General features: G+C 36.4%; 1 protein-coding gene across 2 annotated transcripts; it reads left to right on the forward strand.

The window, feature by feature from the left end:
• Window positions 1-1,211: 1,211 nt before the first annotated feature.
• Window positions 1,212-11,983, forward strand: LOC121734848 (galactosylgalactosylxylosylprotein 3-beta-glucuronosyltransferase I-like). 2 transcript variants are annotated; one of them, XM_042125476.1, is made up of 6 exons: window positions 1,212-1,625; window positions 2,285-2,438; window positions 3,294-3,353; window positions 4,039-4,170; window positions 5,410-5,634; window positions 11,724-11,983. In XM_042125476.1, the coding sequence occupies exons 1-6, from the start codon at window positions 1,435-1,437 to the stop codon at window positions 11,886-11,888; spliced, it is 927 nt and encodes a 308-aa protein (XP_041981410.1). In that variant the 5' UTR covers window positions 1,212-1,434; the 3' UTR covers window positions 11,889-11,983. The 2 variants fall into 2 exon arrangements, with proteins under 2 accessions (XP_041981410.1, XP_041981411.1); XM_042125477.1 differs by lacking the exon at window positions 3,294-3,353.
• Window positions 11,984-13,250: the final 1,267 nt, after the last annotated feature.

Here is a 13,250-nt window from a genome sequence, read left to right on the forward strand (position 1 = left end):
AAAAGTGAGAAAATTGACTCTACCAATACCGGGGTAATTGGAATATAAAACATTTTAATCCTTTTTTAGGGTTCCGTACCCAAAGGGTAAAAAGTAAAACGGGACCCTATTACCATTGTTACTGAGACTCCGATGTCTGTCCGTCTGTCTCCAGGCTGTAACTCAAGAACGGAATGTGAAAATTTCAACTCTCTAGCTATTAAGCTAGAGAGTTGAAATTTTCACAGATTATATTGTACTAAGTATATCAAAATATACTAACACAGATTATACTTATTGTAAACAAATACTAAAAACATAATAAATTAAGGGGGGCTCAGATTTTTTGTTCGGTGTCAATGATGAGTGATGTCAAATAGGTAGGCACCCGAAATGTTCACAAAATACTCAGCTGTATGATTCTGTGTGTGAAACATGGAAATACATAAAAATGTAATCAGTGATCAAGGATATTCTTTTAAATCTGCCATCAATTTTAGACGTGGGAGAGCCATGCTTCGGCACGAATGGGCCAGCTCGACCAGAGAAATACCACGTTCACACAGAAAACCGGCGTGAAACAGCGCTTGCGCTGTGTTTCGCCGAGTGAGTGAGTTTACCGGAGGCCCAATCCCCTACCCTATTCCCTTCCTTACCCTCCCCTATTCCCTTCCCTTCCCATCCCTACCCTCCCCTATTATCCTATTCCCTCTTAAAAGGCCGGCAACGCACCTGCAGCTCTTCTGATGCTGCGACTCTGCGAGTGTCCATGGGCGACGGTAGTTGCTTTCCATTAGGTGACCCGTTTGCTCGTTTGCTTTTCATTAAAAAAAATTGCCATCAGATTCTGGTAGACCTACCTATAATTTTTTGATAATCTTTTATTTTACTGAACGCCAAGTTCATTATTCATCCAATGCAAAGTCCTAAAAGCGCCATCTAGTGCTGAGTTGATGATAATTTTCTTAATTCGAGAATCGAGAGCATGTTGAGAGTTCGAGTCTAGAGTTGCTTTGTTTTCTTTGTTCCAGCAATGAAAATAATAATCATTATTACTTCATGATGAAAATAATGTTTGTTACTTTTGGCAGCGACGCGAACAAAAGACGTGAAAAATAGAGCAAAAGACTCGTATCCAGCTCTCGATAAATTAAAAAAATGTGACAGCTGACATTTTTTGTTGACGTTTGACGTTTCACGAAAAATGTCATTCGCTCGTTCGGCAGCGTCAGTGTCGTGTTGCTCAAAAGTTTGGTTTACTCACGAATGCACCAAAATTATTTTCTGGAGACTGGAAGTGGACTTCAGTAGACAGAATTGGATAATAAAACTACTCAAAGTATTAATTAGATGAAGTGTGCGCGGCCGGGATATCGCTGTTTGCAGTGCCAATAATGTGTATTCGGAAGTCGACGTGTTAAAATCGGAGTACCGATAAATTATTCTGACAATAAGATGCCTTTTGTTCAAATCAAAAAGCAGTATTTAGCATTCGCGATGTTACTCTTCGTAGCGCTATTCCTGTTCAACAGTCGGCCAGCATTCCAGTGTCAGTATACTACGGAAATGCCTGTATCGTACCTTCCAACGATCTATGGCATCACTCCGACTTACGCCAGACTTGCCCAAAAGGCCGATCTCACAAGGTAAGCACACATCGTGACTATTTAGACCTCGGTTGCATTGCCAAAACCAGTAAATTCCTTAACTCTCAATGTTGAGTGCCACCTTTATGACACTCAGCATAGTCTTGATGGTTTCAGTATGGTCAAATGTTGTAATTAATATATATTTCGCGATATTCAATTCAATTCAATTAAATTTCTTTATCATATTATCAAGTATGAAGCTTCTTTTTAAGTCTCTGCAGTACAGGAAAAAATGTTGTTTGTGGCTCTGATTTCCATTAAGATAACATTTTAACAGCACCAATTATACTAAAAGCTAATTGACATTTTTATGATCATTGTCTTTACTTATTAAAAGATCTACACTGTATATAGACATACATGAACAGTGTTTTGTCTTTGTCTAATACATAAGAAATATTTCTTGACAGACAAGGGCAAATGTTACATGTATACCGGGCCCCCGTAAGGGCTACTGGCATCTGTGTGCAAAAAAAGGATTTTGGCGCCCCTTTAGCTTTAGGCAAATTTTTTGGGTCCATGTTTTTGGCACCCCTAAAGATGGTGATTTGGCACCCCTAGAGCCTATTGCACACATTGCACATAATATGGTAGTGGGGCCCTGCATGTATATGTGATGCTGATCTTCCTGGTACAAATTCAATTTATTGTTTCAGATTGTCTCAAACTTTGATGCTGGTTAAGAACTTTCATTGGATTGTCATCGAAGATTCTGAGACTAAAACACCATTGGTTGCTAATTTATTGAAAGAGTCCACCCTAAAATATACTCATCTGAATGCTAAAACCCACAAGTCAAAGCAATCTACTGTAAGTACTTGATGCAAATTGTTTTCTCACATGAATAAAAAAAAACTTGTATTTATAATTTTTTATTAATTTAATGCAGTTTTTAATAATATGACAATTACTATGTACGAAATTATGAAAAATTATAGGAAATTATAGAAATGACATTGAGAATAATTAAAAACTAGTTCTGTGCCATTTAAATTAGCTTACATTATGCATATTTTGTGTCTTCTTAATTTTTATTACATATTTTAAATATGACATAGATCTGATATATGGTTCATAATTCTGAAAATATTATATTTCTTGTTTCTGACTAGAACAGCCTTTCTCAAAGTGGGCGATAACACCCCCTTGTGCTGAAAGTCTAAAGGGTGGGGGACCCAGAAAAAAATAGGGGCTTTGTGTAGAGGCTTGAGGGCCTTTTATTTCATCTGGATACATATTAAATTGAAACCAGGGTGGCAAGATTTAACACATAATTTCTTCTCAAAGTGGGCAGTAGACAAAATAAGTTTGGAAACCCCTGGACTAGAAAATGAAAAAAGCCTAACATGCACAACAAAAATGTCAATCTAACTAGAGATTAATATTGGCAGACTAGTCAATTGATATAAATTGAAATAGCGAACAAACTAGCTATTGTCCTCATTTAATAAATAGTTCATTGTCACAAATAAACATAACCTACTTTAGTCTTGCAATCAATAAACATCATATTTCAATAAGAAATAATTAAGTACATTTTACTGAGTTAAAGAAAATCAGTAGTCCTGATGATGGGCTACAATTTATTCTTTTCATGAAAGAAAAAGAATCCCCTCCTTGCACTTTTGTCTTTATTCATTCATTCAATAATTTATGGTATTACAGGAAATGGATGTCAATATTTGTGTGTTTAAATTGGACTCATACTTCACTCGTTGGTATTGTGTATGTTGGTCATTACATTTTTCTGTGTGTTCTTCATTAATCCACTTATTGTGTTCTTTAATAAGTAATTTTCAAAACCTTTTCTTGACATTATTTAAAGGCCCTGTATACAGAAGGCCAATATTTCCAGGTGGACTGATCATAGGCCAACCTTACTGATTTGTGTACTCACAGGAGTTAGCAAAACAAGTCCAATTAGATTGGCCTGCTATCACTCTGACTTGATTGATTGGCCTACCTATTTATAGGAGTCTTAATAGTGTGATATTCTTATAATATATTGAAAATAAGACATTGTCTAGAATATTATAGCTTAAACTAGGTTAATAGTTAAAAACTTAGTTAAAGCTAAGTAACTTATACACAGCTGGAAGACAAAGAATTTCTAAAGTATTAAGAGTTTAAACCAATTTTGTGTTTTAATATGAATTAAAATAACCTTTCTTTGAAAATGTTTTGTGAGGAATTTCAATTTCATAACAAGTACTTAACTAGATAATAATTATGTTTATGCTCAGATTGTAGTTATGAAATAAACTACAAGATGAATAATAATAATTAATGGAATAACACCTCTTTAATATTTTTAACTCAAATTCCAGTGTTCTTTTTTAATTAATTCTTAATCAAACTAACTCATTGACAGAATAAGGAAAGGTTTTTAAATGTATTCTTCTTATTTCAGGCTAGTGGTGTAGAGCAAAGGAATGAAGCTTTAAATTGGCTTCGAAATCATTTATCCAGTGCAACAGATAAAAGAGGTGTAGTGTATTTCATGGATGACGACAACACATATTCATTAAAAGTATTTGATGAGGTAAACAATAAGTTTGTTTATTAATTCTTTTATTGTTACTCTATATGTATATTGGAAAACAAAACATATCAATAACAAATATTGTTTGATCAGTGACACTGATTCTTTCTTTTATAAAATGAGCTTCTAAGTAGGTAGTAGACTATTATATTGGTATTGACACTATGTAATGAGAAGGAATTTTTAACTAATAACTATTCATCAAGTATTACTTTTAAAGGACAATTTTCTGTATGTTAAAATAGACATAATATATTATATTAATTTGACTAACAAGTAATTTTTGTATTAAAATAATAATAAGGTATTCCTTATTATCATTGCTGCTTGATTACTACAATATTTTGTAGTAATCAAGCAGCAATGACAGTTACAATAGTATGGCAAATAGCATCATGTTATTTTTATTACTATGCTACCATACATCTTAATTAACAAAAAATAGAATAAGATAAGTTTTACTACCAGTTTATTACAATTAGATAATTTTAGATCTTTATCAATCTTAGCTACATTACAGCGGAAATTAAAATTCTTAAGCTAACAAACATGATTGTCTAAGAATCGTTACTAATTAAAATAATCTTGTTGTTGAGGAATATGATATGGCCGTTGGAAGTACGATTCATAATTCTGAATATAATATTTATACCTCACTAGTATTTTTCCTAATGCTTTATTCAACCAGAAACTGTGTAGCCCCATTTACAGTATCATAAAATAGTTTTGACAAAATATGTACGTATAATGAAATATATTTTAGCTGTTCACACATTATCATCACCGTACGCTCGTCGTACGCACCGCATAGTACACGAAATGCGGCTAGTACGGTGCGGACGAATGTGCAAGGTTTACACGATTTCTTTACAAGGGTTACAACGAATTCTAAAAAGCGGCGCGTTCGGCGTGTGCATGCTGATAAATGTGCGATCACCTTTATAGACAAACCGATTTTTCATGATTTCTAAGTCAAATTAAGCTATTGCTAGTCGATCATCCCTTGTACTGTTGTATCACATACGAAAGATAACGTGTGAGTAAAAATAGCGTAGTTTGATGCAACAAATGACGATGTTTGCATATGCTTATGCATGTAAATGTAAGCAGATCAGTTCATAAAAGCCCCTATACACGGAAAGGCCGAACAGACTGAACTCGTGCACACTTATAAGAACGCACATAATGTTATATTATGTTTAAGGCTTTAACATAATTTTAACATTAATTACCTTTCAGATGCGTAAAATCAAGAACAAAGTGGGTGTGTGGCCGGTTGGCATAGTTGGTGGTATGAGAGTGGAGATGCCACTTGTCACAGATGGCAAGGTCTCCGGGTACAATGCTGTGTGGAAACCCTTCAGACCTTTCCCCATAGATATGGCAGGGTTTGCCATCAATGCGACCCTGTTCCTGGACCATCCTGAAGCCAAGTTCTCTAGGAAGGTGCAGTCTGGGTTTCAGGTGAGCTATTTACTTTGGACTTTTTTATTATATGATAATAACTCCTGTAACGGTTTTGGTGATGGTGGCCGGTTTCATTGAAACCAGGCCAGTTACGCAAGAGTTGTTTTTAGTACCCAAGTGTGTGCGCAGTACACAAGAGCACTCTCTCCTCCTTTACTCTCATAGTCCAGTGGGACGACCGACAGGACTGGCGAGAGATCAGACGCCGTACCGCTCTTACTTTCCAGATAATCAGGTGATCTGCCGGCACTATCCTAATAGCTAACCAAACTATGAGATAACGTCATGTTTCCAACATGCTACATGAATCGAACTCACGACCTTCGAGTCAAGAGCTATGCTCTAAACCACTGGACCACGTAGGCGTATAACATTGGGTCTTTATTACGATGTAGGTAAATTTCAATGTACAATGTGAATGAACAATGTGCTGCACAATATTGTCGTCTTATGAGCTATAAACTAAAGTCTCTATCTATTAATATAATATAGCGTAGTCAGAAAGCAGCTTAAGGCAGCAGGTGCCGATTGGCAGCAGACGACATGAAGCAACCGCAGATGACGTGTCGTCGCGACAGTCGACACTACTGGTTTGTATGTATAACTATGAAATACCCTGCGCAGCTAGCGACACGAAGCTATAGCGACACATTCATAGAAATTACGTGTCGCGACGACACATCGTCTGCTGCAACTTCATGTAGTCGGGTTCCAACTTGTACCTTTAGTGTCTAAACACACTAGGCCGAAGTTACGCGGCGTAAATTCCGCATGATTCCGCCTGCAATGTATTTTAAATTACCGATGACAGTGATACACTATTGCGTCGCGTTCCGTCCGTATTTTGTATGCGTTTGACAATGCGGACGTAATCATGCGGAATTTATGCCGCGTAACTTCGGCCTAGTGTGTTTAGATACTTATTCTAGATAAGATGTGACGTTTCACTATTACGCTAATTGACATAAGTTATCTAATAGTTTTAAATTATGTTACTTATCATTTCTTGTCTATGACATAATGTGGGCTTCTGGTTTCTACATATGTACCAAAACAAGCGATTACAATTTATGATTGCCCGTGATCGAGGTCGATTGCATGCTGTATGCTTCGCGATCATGGTTGTCCAACACTTTTTTTTATATAATAAGGGGCCAAACGAGCAAACGGGTCACCTGATGGAAAGCAACTACCGTCGCCTATGGACACTCGCAACATTATAAGAGTTGCAGCCGGTCTTTGAATGGCACGTCAGAAACGATATTTCGCTTGCTACGTAGCACATTGGTTGTAAAAATTAATGGAGATTACTATGTATTATTTAAAATCATTATGTAAATTGTAAAAACTAATTTCTTTCCGGTAGTCTGACCTTAAACCTCAAGGATTTTTTTAGCTATTATTATCTATTTATATTATTTCGATTTTAATTATCATGTGTAAGATTTATCTAGTTTTAAAAATTTATTTTATAATTAAGGTATTATTTTATTCATATTTTTATCCGATCTTATGCCCTAACCAAGACCTAGGAGCAATAAAAACCGGCCAAGTGCGTGTCGGGCCACGCGCATTATAGGGTTCCGTAGTACCGCTAGTTTTTGATATTTTTTGTATGGTCAATGAATGTACATCTTTATAACATGTTTTACGCTACTACCAACACGATTTCAGTTACATTCAGAGGAATTTGAACGAAAAGTTCTTTTATACTTTTTTAGGGTTCCGCACCCAAAGGGTAAAACGGGACCCTATTACTGAGACTTCGATGTCTGTCCGTCTGTCCGTCTGTCTCCAGGCTGCCTCAATAACTGCTATAGCTAGACTTCTGAAATTTTCACAGATTGTGTATTTCTTTTGCCGCTATAACAACAAATTACTAAAAACAAAATAAAATAAATATTTAAGTGGGGCTCCCATAAAAAAACACAATTTTTTGCCAACTTTCGCTCAATAACGGTACGGAACCCTTCGTGCGCGAGGTTCGCACTCGCATCACTCGCACTTAACCGATTTTTATTTTTAGTTGGTCGACTATTACTCAAAAACTTATGAAGTTTTCTTAGCCGTGATAGTTTTCCTTGTAAATTCAGCATAATATTTCCTACACCCGTGAATTTTTTCACATTTCCAGAAGCAACCGTTGAGCTGGTAGAATGGAGGGACACTGGACTCTAACGATTTTTTCCACTTTAAAACTTCATATTTCACAAATACGTCTCTAAATCGAAAATGTATCTAGGAATACTCGTAATATTTTAAAAAAAAAACCTATCCAACGACACCCCACACGGTAAAAACATATACCGTGTGGGGTGGACGCGAAAAAAATATATCATCCCCGCTTGATGTGTAGGATTGATCCCCTACCATAAAAAATATTTATTTAAGATTTTATATACCATTTTGTCGTCATCATTAATATGTGCATTCATACCGAATTACAGCTTTGTAGGTCCTATAGTCACTGAGCAAAACCGCGGACAGACAGTCGGACGGACAGACCGAAACTATAAGGTTTCCTTGTTGAATACGGAACCCTAAAAAAGATTCATACTATCTGAGTAGACTTTATAATTTTACAGTCTTAAGTTTTAGTCTGTCAAGCGACTTTTCTAAGATATCTGACAAAGGCAAAACATTGTAATTTTTATAAGTAATAGGGTTTAGACGTGAAGAAGTAACAAACGCACAAACTTTTGCCTTTATAATATTAGTGTGATTGTGTTAGTTTACTTTCTGCTAAAATCAGTTTAAGGTGACGCCTTGATAATTTGGCTGTAGCGATATCGATTTTTCTCAACAATGACTAAAGCTAAGAAATTAAAGGTCATTGTCAGTATTTATCATGTCTTTATCTTTGAATTACCCATAGCATAACACGATTGGTCAACTTTTATGACACAGAATAATTTATCAAAAAGACAGAGGTATTTTTGAATAATTATTCTGTGTCATAAAAGTTGACCAATCGTGTTATGCTATGGGTAATCCAATGATAAAGACATGATAAATACTCTCCTCTGTTGGCAAAATTAGAATCCCTGTTTATATAGATATATAAACAGGGATTCTAATTTTGCCTTATATGAAATATATTTATGGTTTTTAAATTACGCGACAAAAACCATTTTGTCGCTTACGCGCTTTCCATTTCTTGCTTAAAACAAGCGATCTAAAACATATCCAAAACTATTTTTTACTTTAACGCGGTGTCACCTCAAATGAAAATTATCAAACGGTAGACTTTTGCGAAGATAATACAGTTCAATGACCCAATACACAGTGATTGTTATGTATTTGATAGTGTTATCGACATACAATATAAATAAATACAATATAATTAAATAATATACAGTAAATCACCTTCAGAACCGACTGAATCTTCGCGCACATTAGCGTGATTAGATAAAGTAGCAACAATGCAGCGTACGAGGATTCGCTTAAGAGGATTCCACACCGCCGTTTTTCCATAAAAACGCTGTCCCCTGTTTCCTCCCTGGATAATGCCGGTAGAGTTATAATTTTTTTCCTGAATATCAACGGCCACTAATACAATGTCCCTATGTTTTCTTTTTTTTTCATAATTTAATTATGATAATAATAAGATATAGACGTTTAAAAACCCAAAAAAAATGGCCAGATTTTCCGCTGTGTTCAACATCCAGAAAACAGATTTGGCTAGATTATACAAAAAAAAATAAAACACAGGAACACAGCTCAATCCTTTATTTGATCTTTAATGAAAAAAAGTACTTAAATCGGTTAAGTTTTGGAGAAGGAATCAGGGTCTCTATCGCGTTCTGCGGTATAGGCTTGAGGTAAGGGAGACAGCTGTAGATATTACACGTACTTTTTTTTCTTTTCTCTAGCCCCTGGTGTATCCTCTTAAAACGTGTATCTTTGTTGAGCAAAGTTTTATTTCAAGGATTGAAATAATATACTGTATGTTATTAAAGTATAACATTAGGTTTATTATGTTACGCTGAAATATCAAAAACAGCCATAAGAAAACATATCTTATTAACCTCTCGAATACCGGGATGTCAAAATTCTATTGAGCTTCAAATACCGCGTTCTTTGGCGCCATTCAAATTTTTCGATTTTTTTTTTTCTAAGTTTTACAAAACTGCGCCAATCAGGAACTAATTTACTGCATTCTGTTTGTAGCCAACTTCATACTCTTAAAAATAATGTATAGAACAAACGAAATTAAATCTTAAACACACTAAAATAAGTTACAAAACAGCGTGAGGTCGAGTGCATCAGGTGGCTCATTAACGTGCCGGTGGTACACAGAGGTATTTTTACGGGTGGCACGTTAAGGTGTCGGTGGGGTTCGAGAGGTTAAAGAATTTGACAAATAATGTATGGAGCTTATTTATTTGAAACTTTCTGAGTGCAGTTAGAGTGTAGACCTCATTAATTTCTACAAATAAGTTATTAATAGATTGATAAGTGACGCAGATATCATTATCACTTTACAACATCCGCCCTTTGCCAGACATGTTGTCGGCAGCAAGATTAAAAAAATCATTGCATCCTAAAAAACTCACTTGTACAGAAATATTTGATCGAAGCTTGTATATGTAAAGTACAACGCGGTACACTACCTTAAACTGCTTTCAGACTATGCTTTAATGAAATAACACATTGTTAAGGATACTTTCATACTGTATACTATGTGTTAGTGTAAACACCGTTATCCTTGAAACCATCAAATGATAAAGCCCAAAATAATAAAGCCCAAAATATAAAATACATACATATTATACAGGTTGTTCGGGTGAACGCCGTTATCCTTAAAACCATCAAATGAGCCCGTCAAAATGAACAACTTTTTCTATGAGGACAATGCTGCCCAGCATTGTCCTCAAGGAACTCAAAAAAAATGCCGGCTTCATACTCCGTCTGTGCCCGGAATTTGTATGGGTATGACGACGGATTTTTTAGTTCCCAGCTTTGTCCTCATAGAAAAAGTTGTTCATTTTGACGGGCTCATTTGATGGTTTTAAGGATAACGGTGTTCACCCGAACAACCTGTATAATATGTATGTATTTTATATTTTGGGCTTTATTATAACATTATAATACTGTGCGATATTGTTGAGATACGGGCTTTATTTTCGGAAAAATGTACGGTTTTCTCGTGATAAACTAATTTCACCACAACGGAGAGTACATTTTTAAAAGTTTTAAAACTCGTCTCAGTTTAGACCGTACTCGCAACTATGACTCAAAACAGTTTAGGGTAAATGCTACTGCAGTGTGACATAACCCTGCCAGCGGCCTGCGGGCCTGTATGACCGTTGACCCACTAACACGACTTCAGCTGCGGTCTACTTGTCCCGTATCCATTGTTACGCTATTATGCTATGAGCTTTTAGCGCTAAAGGGTTTACTGACCGCATAAATGTAGCGGGAATAAAGGTGACGTTTTTTTTTATCTGTGCAAATGTTTAATGTTTGATTACGGCGTTTCTAGTTATACTAATATTATAAAGCTGAAGAGTTAGGGCCTGTTTCATTACTTCCTGATAAGGCTATCCACCAATTAACTTGACAGATCAAGTATGGAGAATCTGTCAAAAAAGTTGTGAATAGCCTATTACGCACTTTATCAGAAAGTTGTGAAACAGGCCCTTAATGTTTGTTATTTTGAACGCGCTAATCTCAAGAGTCCGGTCCGATTTGAAAAATTCTTTCAGTGTTAGATAGCTCATTTATCGAGGAAGGCTATATATTATCACGCTAAGACTAATATGACCTGGAAAACAAAGGAAAATGTGGAAAAAAACAGGAGAAATTTATTGAAAGAGATTAATGGAAAACCTATCTTACGAACTACTTTAGCAATTTTTATGTTATTTGGCACAGATATAAAGAGGACCACGTGAACGGACATAGACTATTTTTGGTTGTGGAAAAATGTACGGTTTCTCAGAAATTCTTAATTTACGCGGGCGAAGCCTTGTGGAACGTCTAGTGGTCAGTGGATGATAATTTCCATTTCGTCTAGCTATGATTATTCAGTTTTCTAATTATTTTAGAACTTTACTAACTTACTTACTTTTTCTCAATTACAGGAGAGTGAGATTCTCAAGTACTTCGCGACGAAGGACGACTTGGAACCCCTGGCCGAGAACTGCACGAAGGTGTATGTGTGGCACACGCGCACTCAGAAACCCTCCATACTGGATCCCAAGAAACTGAAGCATCCGCCGCTACCTGACGGCCATATTGAGGTGTAAATAGTAGATACTAACCAGGAATCCACTGAGCAACATTTGTAGCGCAACTCATAATATCGAAGCTGTATTTTTTTTTTAAATGAAATAAGGGGGCAAACGAGCAAACGGGTCACCTGATGGAAAGCAACTTCCGTCGCCCATGGACACTCGCAGCATCAGAAGAGCTGCAGGTGCGTTGCCGGCCTTTAAAGAGAGAATAGGGTAATAGGGGAGGGTAGGGATGGGAAGGGAAGGGAATAGGGGAGGGTAGGGAAGGTAATAGGATAGGGGATTGGGCCTCCGGTAAACTCACTCACTCGGCGAAACACAGCGCAAGCGCTGTTTGACGCCGGTTTTCTGTGAGAACGTGGTATTTCTCCGGTCGAGCCGGCCCATTCGTGCCGAAGCATGGCTCTCCCACGTATAAAACGTATGTACGTATGTATTGTTACAAAATAGCAGTCAACGGTACTGCAGAGTGCAGTGGGGCTAAAATGGTCGTATAGCAATTCCTCTCAATCAATTCACAAAATGAATTATCAAAACTGTCAAAGTCACGAATGTCAAATTAGCACGAATATATACCAATTGAATTGGTCAAACTCACGAATGTCAAATTAGTACGAATTTAGACCAATTGAATTGGTCTAAATTTGACATTCGTGAATTTGACAGTCTTGACAATTCATTTTGTGAATTGATTGAGAGGAATTGCTATACGACCATATTAGCCCCGCAGGTCTACTACGAAACTGTTTTGAGACTTAAACAATCGGACGAGAATGCCGCGTCCTGCTCTAACAACGTCATTTCACGTTTATTAGAGTAGGAACTAGGAAGCGGCATTCTTGTCCGATTATTTGAGTCTCAAAACAGTTTCATGGTACAAGGTTGCCACTTCTAAACTTTTGAGTTTTGTATCTATTGCTGACTGACATTGGATACAATAGTGAATAGATGAACGCTGGACTGCATTTAAACATGCGTTAGTCCTGCCCTGGGAATCCTTTTAATGGCTTACTTACTTACCTTGGCATGTCAACGATAACTTACCTAAAACGTGGGCTCGATACAATAATATGTATTTCAATACAATATTCTTAGTCAAACCTACTATAATATTGTGATTATTATCTTTTTGATACAAGGATAAGATCCTGTTTCACCACTTCCTGATAAGTGCCGAATAGGCTATCCACCACTTAACGTGACAGATGAAGTATGGATAATCTGTCAAAAAAAGTTGTGAATAGCCTATTCTCCACTTTATCAGAAAGTGGTGAAACAGGCCCTTAAACTAAAGTGCAGCGGTGGCTAAACTTAGTGAAACGGAATTTAGTAAATAAGAGTTCCTATTTAGTTTTTATGTCTAAACGCACAAAC

The sequence above is a fragment of the Aricia agestis genome, chromosome 16, assembly GCF_905147365.1.
Source record: "Aricia agestis chromosome 16, ilAriAges1.1, whole genome shotgun sequence".
NCBI lineage: Eukaryota > Metazoa > Arthropoda > Insecta > Lepidoptera > Lycaenidae > Aricia > Aricia agestis.

Coding starts and splice junctions, on each gene's coding strand:
- LOC121734848 (XM_042125476.1), top strand. CDS start 1,435: ATGCCTTTTGTTCAAATCAAAAAGCAGTATTTAGCATTCGCGATGTTA. Junction 1,626..2,284: donor CAAAAGGCCGATCTCACAAG/GTAAGCACACAT, acceptor TTATTGTTTCAG/ATTGTCTCAAACTTTGATGC. Junction 4,171..5,409: donor CATTAAAAGTATTTGATGAG/GTAAACAATAAG, acceptor ATTACCTTTCAG/ATGCGTAAAATCAAGAACAA.